The sequence below is a fragment of the Acartia tonsa genome, chromosome 8 (assembly GCF_053477335.1).
Source record: "Acartia tonsa isolate MP-2025a chromosome 8, ASM5347733v1, whole genome shotgun sequence".
Lineage (NCBI taxonomy): Eukaryota > Metazoa > Arthropoda > Copepoda > Calanoida > Acartiidae > Acartia > Acartia tonsa.
In genome coordinates, this window is record NC_137267.1 from 1,631,455 (window position 1) to 1,648,360 (window position 16,906).

General features: G+C 31.9%; 2 protein-coding genes and 1 long non-coding RNA gene across 4 annotated transcripts in view; 1 reads left to right on the plus strand and 2 right to left on the minus strand.

The window, feature by feature from the left end:
• Positions 1 to 16,906, minus strand: part of LOC145325787 (chitin deacetylase 7-like) — a 181,914-nt gene that overhangs the window by 16,927 nt on the left and 148,081 nt on the right. The window lies entirely within an intron of this gene.
• On the plus strand, positions 862 to 5,402 carry LOC145325344 (uncharacterized). Its single transcript, XR_013881452.1, has 3 exons — positions 862 to 901; positions 4,431 to 4,475; positions 5,183 to 5,402. It is a non-coding gene; the product is annotated as an uncharacterized LOC145325344 (long non-coding RNA).
• On the minus strand, positions 5,504 to 8,686 carry LOC145325345 (uncharacterized). Its single transcript, XM_080168344.1, has 6 exons — positions 8,614 to 8,686; positions 8,040 to 8,105; positions 7,551 to 7,669; positions 6,913 to 7,008; positions 6,451 to 6,539; positions 5,504 to 5,999 (listed from the first exon to the last, which is right to left on the minus strand). The coding sequence occupies exons 1-6, from the start codon at positions 8,633 to 8,635 to the stop codon at positions 5,918 to 5,920; spliced, it is 474 nt and encodes a 157-aa protein (XP_080024470.1). The 5' UTR covers positions 8,636 to 8,686; the 3' UTR covers positions 5,504 to 5,917.

Sequence of the window (16,906 nt, forward strand, 5' to 3'; positions counted from 1 at the left end):
AAGATCAGAAACTGAAAGATAAAGCTGTCAAATCTGAATTAAAATTTTCATATTTTTGCAGCATTGCTGCTCATACTTAACTGCTAGCGACAGTAATATTGGAGGGAGGAGACATGGAACTGTGTATTACAGTGGTATATGAATACGTTCTCTTATTTGTTGAATTTAGGTTCTTCTATTTAATCTTCTTTAGTTGGTTCAAAATACCAGTGTCGAATCTTTTCTACCATCAATTTGGGTTTGGGTACTACTACCAACATGAAAGTTTGTCCTTGTTTAAATAAGAACTTTGGGTACTTCTTAGATCTTGATTAGTTGGTCCAAACTGTTCCACCAATAGATTGGTTTTGCTAATACCTATATAGGAATTAGATTGTCCTTGTTTAAATATGAAATTGACGCAAACAAGCGTAAAATTGCGCAGAATTAAACTGTTAAAGTGAAACATTTCATCTTTAAAAATGGATATATTATTACTTGGATCTTACAACAGATATTCATGATGTGAAACCTGGAGCGGGCTAAACTATTGACTTCCATCCCTGTTACAACTTCCCATTCCCTCCTACTGGATAACTAACTGACCAATAAATGAGTTCAATGTTAGCATGCTAAATTAAAGACAATTTTTCCCCTATTATAATTTGAGGATTTTTTGTATCTATTTTTATGAAAAGTAAGATTTTTCAGGATGGTTTATTATTATTGGGGTTTCACAATTTATCAATTCATCGTCCATTACACTTACAACCTTTTGATTGTACGACCCTTGTCTGAAAGTGCTAACTGTATATGCTCGTTTTATTGAAAGACATTATTTTAATTATGTTTAATATTATATGTACAATATTTTATTGTTTCAGATTTTATGAGATATTAAAATGAGTGACCATTTTCAAAAGTAAGTCTTTCATTTTTCTTTATTATAAACTTGCGGCTACTCCCCTAGAAGTTTCTAGGTGCACATAGAGTAGAGAAGAGTGTCGAAATATTTTTTCTTTGGGCGAAGGTGAATGTATCCTCCCCCAAAATAGTCATAAACCTTCCCAGCTTCACTGTAAAGGAGAACCATATCAGTTCAGGGTTGGCCAACTCCTTCGGTGCAAACAGACAGACAAAAAGACATTCTGTTACATTATTATAAGATAATGTACATTTAAATTGATTTAAAACAAATAATAATTTTTTATTTGTGATGCTCACTAAATTATAATCATCGATTTTTAATATCATTCAGAAAGTGCATGATTAAAAACTTATCTTATTCATAGACGTTTTAAAATAAAGAAAACAAGAATGACAACATCTATGAAAGCGAAGCTCTGAAACAGTAGGACAAACTAACATTATTATTCCAAAAATCAGTCTTTCCCTTAAGATTCTTTCTTTGTTTGGGTTAAGACAAATAACACATAATTTATGTGAGACTAGCGGCTACGCTCTTTTAGGCCTCTACCGGCATTTAATTGAGAGGGGAGGCGGGGAGTAAGAGAGTGGACAATGGGCAATAAATTCAATCTAAGAGTTTTCGTTAAAATGCCATGAAATTTGAAGACAATTATAAAGTGTGTGTTAATAAAATTTAGAAAACAATAAAATAAGAAAAGAGTTCCAAAAAAAGCATTCATTTGAAAATTAGATTAATTGTACATCAAATTGACGTAACCATTCTGTAATTAATTACTAGAAAAATCTCCCTGGAACTCGTTTAACCCATATTCCTACAGTTTAAATGCCAGTGGGAATTTAAATGTTCTTAGATTGTTTATTACACAAATATCACAATAAAGTTTTTCTATATGAAATAATATTTTTTGGATAAATTTTTTTAAACCAGCCACCTCAACAAATATATCCGTCTGCTATATTCAAAACTAACACAGCGAGTTAGCAGCATTTGATGCGCTAGTACCCAAAGACAGCCAGAACCTGCTAAATTCTTGCACATTCCCTTTAAGCCAGTACCTAAAGTCTGAGACTCCTAAAAATTGAATATTCGATCCACTGTCCCCTCCCTTACTCCCTGGGGGGGAGGGAAGCCAACTCTTTTTAAAAAGATTTTAAAAGAAATGTAACTGGGTGGTGGTAACTAAACCTGAAATAAAGACAAACATTCTTTTAATTTTAAATAAGGATTGATAATTCATTCTACACACAATTCTTTACGTTTCTTATCATTTTGTGCATTTTAAATAAATAATATATTAACGTAAATCAATTCTTTTTAAATAATCTTTCAAATGTGAATTTTAAAATTAAATACTTTCTATGGACATATATTTTTTTAGCGGCTGCGCCCCTCGCATCTAAGGTATTCAAAGGGGTAGAAAAGGGCAGAAAAATAGCATAAAACCTTCTTTGAACCCATGAGAAGCGTCCTTAAAATGGAGATTTCAATGGGTTCAATATTATCGGAATTTCAAGAAAAAAAACCTTACTACTTTATCTAGGGCCGATTTCTCTTACAAGAGTGGAGGCAACCTCCCCCTAAATAGTTATAAAACTTCCCGTGAGAAGGTACACTGTAAAGGAGAACAATTTCGAGATCTTTTGATACAGACAGACATATATTCTGTTACTTTTATAATAGGATATCAATAGAAATTTTTTGGACGACCCTAATCACAGAGTAGCTAACTGCGCTATTGAAAATTGACAGATTTGAAAAAAACGAAACTAGTAATTATGAAAAAATTTAATAAAATAATATTTTATAATAATGTATTTATCATTGCTTGGATCTTACACCAGATTATGATTTATTCTGATAAACTGAAACTTGTAGCTGGCTAAAGTAACGATTTCCCACATCCCCACTTTACCCCCTACTCCTACTGCATGAACGAAGTATCTAATACAAGATGTCCATGTTTGCAACCTAAATTGACGACAATTTTTTCCCTGTCAAAATATCCACATACAATCAACATCCATTGAAAAAATGAAACTAGTAATTATGATAAAATTGAATAAAATAATATTTTATAATTTGACTGACTAGTCACATTAACCAAGAACATTTCTATAGGATAGGAGCGTAGCAACTTTAGGATAAAATTAGATCAAGATGCGAATTGTTGACCGAACCCCCCTTTTTTAAAAATTGAAAATAAAGGAGGGGAGGAGGGGATGTTTACCCCTGTGTTCCTAACCCCTGCGGGACCAATTCCTGTGATACTAAAACCCTGGATCTTTAAATCATTCTAGTGGTGAGCCAGATCGGGGTGAGCCGAATTTCAGCCAATCACAGTGCGGCATTTCATAAAATGCTGTGCTCTCATTGGTAGAAAGTTGGCTCACCCCGATATGGCTCACCACTAAAATGATTTAAAGATCCAGCTCAGGACTAACCTAGCCTATCATAAATGTAACCCCCCACCCCAAAATAAGTTTAACTATTTTTAAAAATATCTTTAAAAACGAAGCTTTTCTATAATTAGCTGCGGTTAGCTCATTTCGATGATTTAATTGTTAGAATGTTATAATTGTCCTATCTATCTTAAACTTTGGATGATGATTACAATATTATTAAAAACATATTATTTTGTAAGATAAAATTATCCTATACAAGTAAGTTAGAATTATTGCTTCGGATATAATTGATAGATTAGCTTAGCTCTATATATGTACAAATTTACTTTAAACAAGGATGACAACAACCGTAAAAGCGAAGCTCTGAAACGGCAGAACAACGAACATTAACACTTGAATAGTGTCAGAACTGAATAATCAGAATATAAATGTATAAAAGTAGTACGAAACAAAATTGTAAGAAAATCTGCTTAAATACAGGATATTGTTTAAGGACATACTTACATATTTAGGACTTGATTATAGAGATGCTTCACATATGTACTTTGTTGTCCTAGGAATCAGTATTCCAAAAATCAGACCAATCGGATAATTTTATCACATAAAAATTTGATGTTAAAAAAGTTAAAAAGCAACATGTTTAAAATGGACGTACGGACTTTCTGGTAATAATTATAGAGTTGCCTCGCTTTCTAACTCGTACCTAACTCCTACGCTTTTAACAATTGTTGTCAAATTATTTTACTGTAGAGATAAGATAAGAAAATTATAACACAATTTAAAAAATATTTTTACTTAGAATTTTTTGTATATTTTATTAAATTATGATTGAAATATTTAAAGCCTGTTAATTATTATTATTATTATAAAAGTAACAGGATGTCTGTCTGTCTGTAGCAATAAATCTTGCTATTCACCCCTAGAAAATAATCCCTCCATCCAACCCCCCCCTAATTTAAAACAAAACAAAAATTAAAAGTAGCCGTCCTTCCTCCTTTCCCTTTTGAGGCCTCTAGAAGCGTAAACGCTAGTTATCTTATATAAAAGTTATGAAACAGATAAATAAACATCAAATTACTTAAATAAAATAAAACATTTTCAAGCTCTCTTCTTTTTAGAGCTGCAAAAGAAGGCAGGATGGAGATCCTACGAGAAGCTACGAGGTATGGAATTGCTACGCTGATTGTTTCATTAAAAAAATAATAAAATATTCATGAAAATTAATTTGAACTATTGAAAAAGACAGTTTTGCAATCATAGACGTCCTAGGGGGTAAAATGGTGTTTACCCACTCAAACTTTAAAACCCTTTATTTAAAAAAAGTATATTAGATAACCCCCCCACTCATCCTTGGAATTCCCTCATTTTACCCCCCTCAAACCTTTAAAACATCCTAATTTTTCCTCCCTGTAACCTTTAAAAAGCCCTAATTTTACCCCCTCTCAAACCTTTGAAACATCTCATTTTACACCCCTCAAACCATTGAAACACCTCATTTTACCCCACTAAAAATAAAACCTTAAAATATATAGTTATGTATGTAATGGATCTTAAGGATTAAGACAATGGATGATAAATATAAAATTATACATGGTATTAATAAAATTACCATTTCTATAGATAAAAGTTATTACTTTCAATTAATTAAGATAAAAGTACTCAAAGAAGGGTGGTGCTACTCTCCAAGAAATAGTTATAAACCTTCCCAGAACCTATTAGAAGCTTCATTTTAAAGGAGAACCATATCAGTTTGGCGGTTATTTTGGTACAGAGAGGCAGGCACACAGACTGACAGACACCATGTTATTGCACATTTTGAAAATCATACTTTTTTTTGAAGCTACGCTACTCTATATTATTATGTTTTTAGGCGAGATTGCAACGCCAAGGACGAAGACGGGATGACCCCAACACTTTGGGCAGCTTTTCAAGGAATCATTCAATAATTAATATCCTAGCATATAAAGTAGTAGGTTTTTTTTGTCTGAAGCTTAAGATTTCAATAACTAATATTGAGATCTCCTTTATGGGGAAACTTCACATAGGTCACGAGATAGTTTTAGGCTATTTCTCTGTTACCTATCTACCCCTTTGAATACACTCACAGAGCCCCCTAGATGTTTAAGATACAGCTGCTAGTTCATTTATAAACAAGGACATATGTGCACAAAATAGAGCAGCAAAAACAAAATATTCTACAAGAAGGTTTTATTCTAAAAAAAATCATTGGGCATATTTTTATATCATAATATTGTGCAAATTACAAATTAAGGAATTTACATATTTTATTAATATTGAAATTAAAAAGATCTACAAAATTTAAATATTACTTTATAGGTACATTAAATTTATAATTGATTTTGAAGAAGATAAATTTGTGCTTTACTAAATTTTGTTGAAATCAGATTTAAGTAAAGCAATTATCAAAGTATTATTGGATACAGGGATCTTAAGGGATAAGACAATGGACAAGTTTTAGAGCCAATGAATAAGATAACATTGCTATAAAACTTTGGGTACCAGTATAATTTATAGTCCAATATCCCCTCTCTCCCTGGTTGGATAGACAACACAGTTATAATTGACTCAATGTGTCTATGGCTAGCTAATGATGATGTCTATGTCCATGTCCAAGGCCGTGTCCGTGTCCATGTCCACCATGATGATGTCCATGGTGATGACCATGCCTACAAAAGTTTTATTTGTAATGTAACAGTAGCTGTGATAAAGATATATATATTTCTAAGCTTAGCAAACTTATTTAAAGTAAAGATGTATACACATATAACTATCTCCCTTCCTTTTTCAATGTCATTATATGTTTGCTACCAAATTATTTCCTGCTACTTGGCTGTGTTAATGCACACCACGGCATTGGTGTTTCACTCTAATGCTTATCATATGTTTTACAGGATTTTCATTGCGAGAAAAAACAGCTGCTGTCTGATCAAAATTTTACCTATGAAGGTAATGGTGATGTTCTTCACCAACTATTAACAATAACATTAGCTGTATGAACTTACAGTTCATTATAATTGTTGATTGTAAAATTTCTAACCAGATACTTAGCTTGGCATGTGTTCATTGTTAGATATAATAGCTTAAATAAGAATATCTGATTCCAGATAAAACTCTTACCTATGATGGTGGTGGTGATGTTCTTCACCAGCTATAGCAGCTCCAATGATGGCACCAGCTGCCAAGCCTAGGCCTGCCCCAATTCCAATCTAAAATAGGTTATTCTATAGAAAAGGCTTGATTTTATATTTAAGGGTAAGAGAGATGCATGAGCCCTCAACAGGTGCAACTCAGACCATGCACAGACAAAGGTTATGAAATCATAAAGTTGGTTGTCTCTTGGATTTTAATTAAACTAATATCCCATGTGTTTGGACAAAAAATGATAGATTTTGCTGCGCTTTGATATCTTTGGTTGTTGGACCTGATGTTAATATGTCAAGGACTGCAGCTTTACCCCTATGAGAGGACAATTTAAAGCTTGAAATATTGTCAAGTAATTTCAGCCATCTATTTTGGATAGGAGCCAAGAAAACCTTATAGATCACTAATAATATGTTAACATTTTGAAATAAGAATTACCCTGGGAGGAGTATGAACTTTCTCAACTACAACAGTAGGTTGCTCATGAACAATTACAGTCTCTCTTCCAACTATTGGAGGTCTCCCAACATAGGTCTGTTATCAATAACATACATTCTTAGATTTCATAAGGGTTAGGCTGGCCATTTTAAATTATATAATATAGCACCATTTTATGTAGAACACTTTTGTGTCAGTGAGCCTTACAAGGCAAGGCTTCCTTTTTGTAACTTTAATATCCGGAAATCTGCTGGATATCCAAATGTGTATCAGGCCCAACCCTAATGTCAAATTGTATAATACCTCTTAAATACCTCTGGGGGGGGGGGATTATAACAATGCAAATCTAGACCCTTCATAGTGGTTCCATGGCACAAACAATTATTGCAGACAACCAATCTTTTGATTAAGCAACCTTTGTCTTTATATCTATTTTTATTTTTTAGAACTTGCAATGAAAGCATGTGTATTAAATGGTTTGTAGAACATTTTATCTTAAAATTATATATTAAATTTAGCAAGATTTTGTCATTCATTGGCTAAACAAAATCTGTATTGTTTTGTATGAACTAATAAATATTGTCTAAAGTTTTCAACCAATGCTGATATACAAAAGAGATAATTAGTATGTATGGTTCCTGTTGTGGATAGGTGTTGTTGATGATGACATTTGGTCCAGCTGTTGTTGTTGGATATTGGGGAGGTGGAGTATAGGGGTTCTGTGGGGGTGGTGGCCCATAGGGGTTGGGGGCATAGCCTAAATAATTTACAATTATCAAATATTTTTCTAATATGTTCAACATAATTTGCCTATTATAAGCCATTTATGATCTAATAATTTATACTATTTAAACATTTAAATTTGAACATTTTTAGGATTTAACCAATTACAAATTTTAAAGACTTTTTTAGTTAGGTAAGGGTTAGAAAAGGGGAAGGTCAGAAACAGAAAGGGAAGGGAAGAAGAAGGGATCACAAGGGAATTGCAAGGAAGGGGGTAGGTTAAAAGAAAAAAAATAGGAGAGGTGGGGTAAAATAAAGTGAATTATATGCACCTTTGCAACCCCCTTACATAACAGACAGAAGTACAGACAGACAGACAATAACATTGTAATTGTGATAATTACCTGGAGCATATTGTCCTGGAGGATATGCTGCAGGTTGCTGCTGTGGTGGATATGCTGTTCCTTGTCCTATTTATAAGAATTTTTTAGATTTTTATATCAAAATTAAACATTAAATAAAAACAACCTGGGAACAAATATAACCTACAAATAAATTGAATAATTTGAAAAGAAATATATTTTGATTTTTCAGCTGTGCTTGGGAAGTTGTAATAGTTAATAATACAGCACACCCCCCCCCCCTCTAAAAACCAGAGCTGGATCTTTAAATCATTTTAGTGGCGCACCCCGATCTAAATTACCATTAAAATGATTTAAGGATCCAGCTCAGTTCTAATATGAAATGCTTTTTCAAATTGATTTAGTTTTCATTAAAGCTGATAACATCCAACTCAAATATGGATCAAGCTCCTTCTTGTAAAACAAATAAATCTTTAATTCCTTGTCCTATTTATAAGAATTTTTTTTGAAGAATTATTTTTTCAAAGATAATCTTTTTTAACAGAGTAAATTGAATTAAATAAAGATCTTATAACAAGCTGGGACCAAGAATAATCAACAACTGAATTAAAATTACCTGGGTATGGTGGTGCTGACATGTTTAGATTTATTCTTCAACTAAATGTCTTACGTTTTAGTATTAATTTTTAATTTTTTACATTTTCTTTATTAACCACAAAAATATTAAAGATATGTAGTCAAATTTCAAGAAAAGTTGTATTTACAATAGGAATAAAACCCTTATTGCGAACAATACTAAAATTAATACTAACAGTTTTCGCGGAAAACTTATTCCAGTATATTTTCGAAACCAATTCATATCCGCTGGATTAGAACCAGTTCTCAGCTACACTGAAAAATCATGTATGGTATCGTATTACAGACAATTTTGCACAAATAATTAAATAAAAATCATAATGTTAATACCAGATTTATTACCCGGTACTTCGGCGGCCCCTCAGGGCTAACAAAACTGTTTTTAATATGATATTTTTTTATTTTAATAAATGAGGAATGCTTTCTATCTTTGAGCAGCTTCGCTTATAAGATTTATGAATTATGGAAAAACTATTTTTCCAGGACAAATTTCGTAATTATAAATAATCTATTAATTAATTTACAAGCTTACGTCAAGAAAAGTAATAAATTTTGCATTTAAAATTGTATTTTACACACAATCTTAATAAAAATAGTTTTAACTTTATTTTTATATCCCTACAGTGTGATTTATAATTATAATAAAATTTAATATTAGTTATTCATTGCATCGTTTTATAGACAGCTTTCTGCGGGTATTAAAAAAAATATAGGGTTAAAAACAGTTTTAGACAAAGCCCAAATTGTGTCAAAAATCATCAATGTGACGTCATAAAAATGAGGGATTATCCATCTCTTTTTTAGGGGCTTTCTTTTCCACTTCTCCTCTCATCTCCAGTTTTGTTACCCCCGATGGGCAAAGGTTGAAATTAATACGACAATTCTAACACGCCTTAAAAACTAAAAGAGTTAACCCTAACGGACAGATGTACAGACAGACCCAAATTATAAAAGAGCTTCGCTTTTAAACATACATTTAAAGTTTAATGAACAAAAAATGTATTTTAGATTAGGAAGTAAGTAATCGCTTATTATGCAAAAATGACAAATAATATTATAATTATAAAGTTATTAACTTTTAATAATCAAATAACTGCGGGGGATGCTAAATTGTAGATTAAACAAGGACAATTATGTATATAATTAGCGCAGCAATAAAAAGAAGATTAGGGGCCCAAAAGTTACTTTTGAAAAACGTAGTACCCAAAGTTTTATAAACATGCTTTTTTTTGGGCTGAAAAACATTGGATACTATAATTAGATCTTGATTGATAGGTACACACTAGCAGTAAATCAAAAATATAAATCTTACGAAAGGGATAATTTTGTTTATTGTAATTGTGGATGTACATAACTTGATAAAACACTGTTTACCATGAATGGATATAGAATACAGGGTGCGCCACGTATCTAGGGACTTTTTCTAAATTGTAAACAAACGAACATAAAATCGTCAATTTTAAAGATTTTATTAAATTTTAAAAGCTGGGGAGCAAATTAGGTATATGACTATTATATAATTGAATAAAACCGCCGCCAGCATCAATCACCGCCTCTACCCGCCTCCTCAACCGCCGGCAGGCCAAGGTCAAAAAGTAACTGTCCAAGCTGGTGAAGTTCTCCTTGATAGTGGCAATGAGGGAGGTCTTTATGGTATGGGTACATCTATTGGTGCATGCTTCAAAGTAGCCCAAGGTCAAAAAGTCCATTGAATTAAGATCGGGCTGCTGGGAGGCCCCATTTCCTTAGGAATGTGAGTAACAGCAGGATCCAAATTCACCCAACTTTCAAGCTACCCTTTGACACGGAGGACCACAGTTGAGCTAGAATGACGTTCTTTACCTTTTTAGAAATGGCATGAAGATTTATCTAGGGTTGTCAGCGCAACCCATAGTCTAAAATGAATTTTTAAGTTCCATATGGGTCTCTGACGTCGAGAAACGAGAAATTTTCACGATTTTACACGATTTTTGACGTTTTTAACATCTCTAAATCTGTCACGTTTCACTTTGCCGGAGTACTACAGCCAAGCCATTTTAGATAGAGAGCTCTAGTCTTTTCTAGTGTCTTACTTATGTATCTAACAGTATCCCTAGCAAGTTGCATAACTCTAGCTCATCTACAGATGGGCTGAGGTCCGATTTAGTGGGCCTAGTTGAGAATCCAGATTATACCACCGGCGCAACTGGAATCTGCCTTGTTGAACATAAGCGCGGCCAGCTCAGGGTACGAGCCCATCTTCGCCCAAAGATTTTTTTGTGCTAAAAGGTCATTACCTAAGCTTTTTATAGTGGGGTCAAACGTCCTGATTAGTCAAGTAGTTTTGACGCTATGGCCGTTTTAAAAAAGTCCCTAGATATGTGGCGCACCCTGTATACGTGGATGTTATGACAGGGGAAAATTTTTCGTTGCTAACATGAAACAAATTTATATGTCAGTTCGTTTATCCTGTAGGAAAGGAAGAGGATGGGGGTAAAGTTATATGGGGAGTAACGTTATTATAGCCTGCTGCGAGTTTCAATTTATAAGAGAACATGAAAATCTGGTGTAACATCCAAGTAATAATATATCCATTTGTCCACGAAGATCGCTGATTTAGTTTTGACGTTACTTTGTATTATAGACAATCTTTGGCTGCGCTTCTTAATCTACTAATGAGATATCATATTGGCAGGGACTTACTGGATAAGACAATGGATGATAAAATTATGTACACCCCAATTATAATAAACAAATTTACTCCTTTTGAAAATTAAGTTTATAGTTTGTACTAACTACTCAAGACAATGGCCGATAAATTGATGTGTATCCCCAATGATGATGCACAAAATTACCCTTTTTGTAGATTAGACTGGTACACCGACAAACCTCCTAAAGGGCGAAACGTCCTAATGCGACAAACGTCCTAAACCTCATCATGCGACAAACGTCCTAATGCGACACACCTCCCAAATGACAAACCTCCTAATGCGACAAACCTCCAAAAGGGACAAACGTCCTAATGCGACATCTATTAAGTAAAACGTCCTAATTCAAAATTGAATTTTATTTCTTGAATAACTTTGTACTCAGGCTGAAATTTAAAAATCCGTCCGACAGTTTTCGCAAAGTCTGTGTTGGCTATCAAATGGCATGGTTTCGAACCCAATACATCCTTGCATTACAAAATTAGACCTTTAATTTCTTTAAAAAAAATTTGGTGGTTTTACTTAAGAGATGTCGCATTAGGAGGTTTGTTCTTTAGGACATTTGTCGTTTAGGAGTTTTGTTGTTTAGGAGGTTTGTCGGTGTACCGATTAGACTTAGTGAAACTTTTGAACACTCATTTTCATGAATCCACCAATGAAAATTAACGACTGTCCCTAAAGTTTATAAGTTAACGAATACTAGAAATTTGGGTATAATTTTGAGTCCATCTATTGTCCCCTTCTTCCCTGGCTATATGGTTATGGTATGATTGTAAAGCAAATGAGACTTATCTTTTTAAACACATAATTTGTAAATATATGTGCATTCACTTCCGCACTGGTACCCAAAGTTTTATAATAACGTTTGGGGACTTTAGTGAATCGGTGGATTCATTAGGTTGAGTGTTCAAACGTTTCAGGCCTAATCTACATAAGGAGTAATTTTGTGTATCATCATTGGGGATGTACAACAATTTATCGGCCACTGTCTTTTCCCTTTAGATCACTGATATTTTTATTATTACAACAGCTCAAACGCATGGACCTTCTGGTAACAATTATAGAATTGATATGCTTCCTGAATCGTATCTAACTGTTATAGGAATCATCATTCAAAGTTTGAAACTGTTAGGACAATTCGAACATGTTTGAATTAACGAAAAGAGCTTACCGTTACCGTTGGACAGACGTAAGTACAAATGGACGGACGAACCAAATTAATAGAAAAGATTAGCTTTCAAAAATGTTTTTTTTTATTTATATTCCTGATAAATTTTTGTAAATATATTAGTACCATGTTATTTGTTTCCTAGGATAGATAAATTATTAACATCACATTAGAGTACTAGTCTAGTTCAAGCTGAAATCTTTCTGCAATTTTGATAAATACAGTTCTAGAAACCCGTATATATATATTTACAGATTTAAAGCATCACTGATCACGGTCATTTAACTTCAGGCCTTAGAGTATACTTGGGAAGGGGCAACTTTTAGATATATCCACGAATCTTAATTGATAAGGTAAAGAACGATATTTTGATAAAAATTCCCATTGATGATAGACAAAATACCACTTCTGTTGATTAAATTTATTGGTTGATAATACTAGTTGAGAACCAACCAAACAAAGTTCGTTAAAAGTACCCAAAGTTTTGAGCAAATAAATATAATAATGTTGCTAGAAACTATGGGTACAAGTGGAATTTTCAGTTAAATATCCCATCCCTTGATGATGTATTAGAAGACTATTTAAAATACCAGCGGCTGGATCTCTAGCTTTCAAGGGCTTTGTACCCGAAGTGTAAGGAAGGCTAAAAATAGCTTAAAACCATCCTGGGACCTATATAAAGATTCCCTAAATTAGAGAACTCAATAAACGTGTTATTGAAATCTTTATAAAAAGTCAAAATAAAACCTTCTACTTAATATTATAGAATATAATCTTGACTCCTGATTTTATAGAACTAAAGGGTTAAAGTGTTGTAGAGTGTGAAAACTAATATTTATGGTCATTGAACAAACACTAGACCAACTAAAGGAACTAATAACAACCCGCTGAAAACTAATATTTATGGTCATTGAACAAACACTAGACCAACCAAAGGAACTAATAATATCCCACTAAAAACTAATATTTATGGTCATGGAACAAACACTAGACCAACTAAAGGAACTAATAATAACCCGCTGAAAACTAATATTTATGGTCATTGAAAAAGCGCTTGACCAACTAAATGAACTAATAACAACCCGCTGAAAACTAATATTTATGGACATTGAACAAACACTAGACCAACTAAAGGAACTAATGAGAACCCCCAACTTTGGCGTAACATGTAGCGCATCTGATCGTTGTCTGAAATGTGATAGGTTCGAGACTTGGTCTGAAACTGCATAATAACTATGGATGATGAGAATAGTTCCAGCTTCTGCTATGTCAGGTGCATTACTTGCATATTAGAGAAGAGTAGAAAAATTACCTATTTTTATTTTACGATTTAAGTTTTGCTAAATACATTAAATTTGGGATAGAAGTACATCTATTGACTTATCAATTTACATCCCTGGTAATGTGTTTAAGTTTTCTGCAATCTATTAATGCCATTGTCATGTTGGCATTTTCATAAAAAATAATAAATTTTGGAAAAATATATGTATTTAGTAAAAACCACAGGCGTCAGTCATGGTTGTTTCTGCAAATTAAGTTAACAATAGGCTATTTTTGGCCTAATTATGTACAGTAAATATTTGAAATAAAGGTCTATAAAAAGTTTTAAAAATATTTTTTAAATGTTTAATTATTAGAAGGAGTTTAATAAATAGTTTTTGTATGTGTTTTTTTTATTTGTACTAAAATTCAGCTGCAAGCATTTTGTCTAAAATCAGCACTGATCTTTAAATATGTCATCTCTTCCCCTCAGTGTGCCCAACATGCACAGAACTATCCCCCCTCCCCCCTACGTTATTTTTAAAATATATTATATGAGGAAGATGTTGTTTTTTATATATGGCTTATTCTTGTGGGGGTATTAACTCTGCAGTGACTATACTTTCAGTGCCCTAGCCCTCTGGGACTACTCTGTACCTCATACAACCTAACTTAAGGTAAAAGACTAAGAAATGAAAAACTACCAATCCAACACATTATTTTCAATCTATTAAAAATAATAAGAAGAGGCAGTTCTGTGCTCAACTAGGAACTTTAAGGGAAACTGTCGATAATTAAAGATTATTTCATATTTTAAAAATAAACGATTACTCTGCTTTGTGCAAGTGTCCTTGTCATGTCAGATTGCTAATCAGATGATACTTACAAATTGACATGATTTAAAAAAAAACTTTTGGCAGCAAAAAGCAAAAGGGTTATTTTCTTTTTTTTTCATATTTCATTAATTAAATAAAATAGACTTAGTGGTTAAAGTTGATTATTTTGGAAATAAATCATAGATGATTCCTTTATATTTACTCAAGTGAAAGAGTAGATAAATAGAAATGTTTCTAGTACTTAAATTTGAAAATAAACTAAAACCATCCTTGGACCTATGTGAAGCTTCCCTAAAATTGAAAAATTAATTGGATCAGTAGTCATAGAAATCTTAAGCTTCAGACAAAAAAATGTACTACTTCCTACATGGAACACTAGAAAAGTTAGCTTGTAATAGTTATTTCTCGTATCGTATTATAAACGGCTTTCCGCGGATATAGAATGTACAGAATGCACCACGGGGCTAAAAAAACTAGATTTAATCTTATGATTGAACATTTCTATATTCGTAGAAAACTGGATATAATACGATGCTAGACATAGTTTTTTCATATTTATGAGAACCGGTTCCTATCCACCGGATTCAAATGAATACGAGAAAATATTTTCTTAGTTTTTAAATAAATTTTTTTGCTCGCAGGGCACATTGAGTGAAAGCACCAGTTTGACTGTGTCCATTCCTTTGATTTTCATATAATCTTAGAAATACATACATCCAAATCAATACCACATAAACTAGTCTAAAAAATTTAAAATAATTCAACTCTATAATTTTTATTTGCTATCTATCTATCTGACTATCCAACTTTGAATATAATTTTGCTCAGCTTGAAATAGGATGTAATTATGCATTAATAATCAGGGAGGGAGGGGACATTGGGCTGTTTATTACACTAGTCCCCAAAGTTTTATAATAACGTTTTCGTATTCGTTCACTTAACAACTTTAGGGACTTTTTTTTGTATTTTGATTGGTTAATTCTTTAGGTTAGGTGTAATTTTGTGTATCATTATTGGGAATGGGAATCAATTTATTAAACATTGTCTTATCCCTTTAGATCCCTGATTAATAATAATGATCATAATAATGCAATTATGGTTTTATTTTATTTAAAAATTATGTTAAAATAATAATAGTTATAAGTAGTGCAACAATAAACTTTATTAGTTATGTATATTATAGACAGTTCTCTGCGGATAAAATCAGTTTTGTTAGGCCCCGGGCTAACAAACTGGTATTAATTTTATGATTTTTATTTTAATATTCGTGGAAATTGTCTGCAATACGATGATTTACATGATTTTTATAGTATGGCTGAGAACTTGTTTAAATTCAGCGGATATTAATCGGTTTCGAAGCCATACTAGAAATGAGATTTAAATATAATTGTTAAACATCTCTTTAGGAACAGGAGTTAAATCTGTGTTAAAGAAGTTGTATCAACTTTTTTGCTTTTTATTTAAGATAGCTAGCCGGTCCTTTCAGTAAGTAGTAGATGTAAAATTTTTCATAGAATTCAGATATGCAATCGGTTTTTTTGTAGACCTCTTATTTTTTAAGTAATTTAAGTTTTTAAAAAAAATAATTAAGTCGGTTTTAAGGTACTAAAACGCAACGAAATAAAAGAAGAAAATGGCCAGTATGAACAAAAATAGTAAGATCTTTAATTTGACACCTTACTTTTAAAATTCTGTTGAGTAATTATTGAAAAAATCTATTTTTTTAACCTCGGTTTAATAAAAACTTTAGACCTAAATATTTTCTCAAACAGACATAAAAAACATGGGTTCATATATACCTTTAGAATCAGAAAAATATTACGAATCTATTCTAAGCAAAATTGAAAAAGTTTTATAAAACTATAATAAAAAAAATAAGTTTATTTTAAGAATCATAATTTTCGGCTTTAAAGGGTTAGCTTAAACCAAACCTGAAAAAAACCTAAACAAAAGACAATGCAATGTAGCAGATATTTTTTAAACACAAGAAACAATAATGTATTTTTAACTGCATTGTTTTGAAGTTTATAAACAGACTGATGCATATTTGTTCATAATTTTTCATTCTTTACATGTTCTTTAATATCACTATATTTATTGTAGTATCTATTGTATATATTGTATGAACGTTCTCCTTTTTTTCTGGCAATTCTATAGGTTAATTTTATAGATTAAGCTTCCTGATTCGTCAATTTTTGCGATTTGTGATTGGCTAGTTTAGTAGTTACAATTCTTAAAATAACTTTTTTATTTTTTCTATTTTTTATTACAATTTTTTAAAACTTTTTCAATTTTGCTTACAATAGATTCATATTATTTTTC

Coding starts and splice junctions, on each gene's coding strand:
- LOC145325345 (XM_080168344.1), bottom strand. CDS start 8,635: ATGTCAGCACCACCATACCCAG. Junction 8,106..8,613: donor GTCAGCACCACCATACCCAG/GTAATTTTAATT, acceptor TCTTATAAATAG/GACAAGGAACAGCATATCCA. Junction 7,670..8,039: donor TCCAGGACAATATGCTCCAG/GTAATTATCACA, acceptor TAAATTATTTAG/GCTATGCCCCCAACCCCTAT.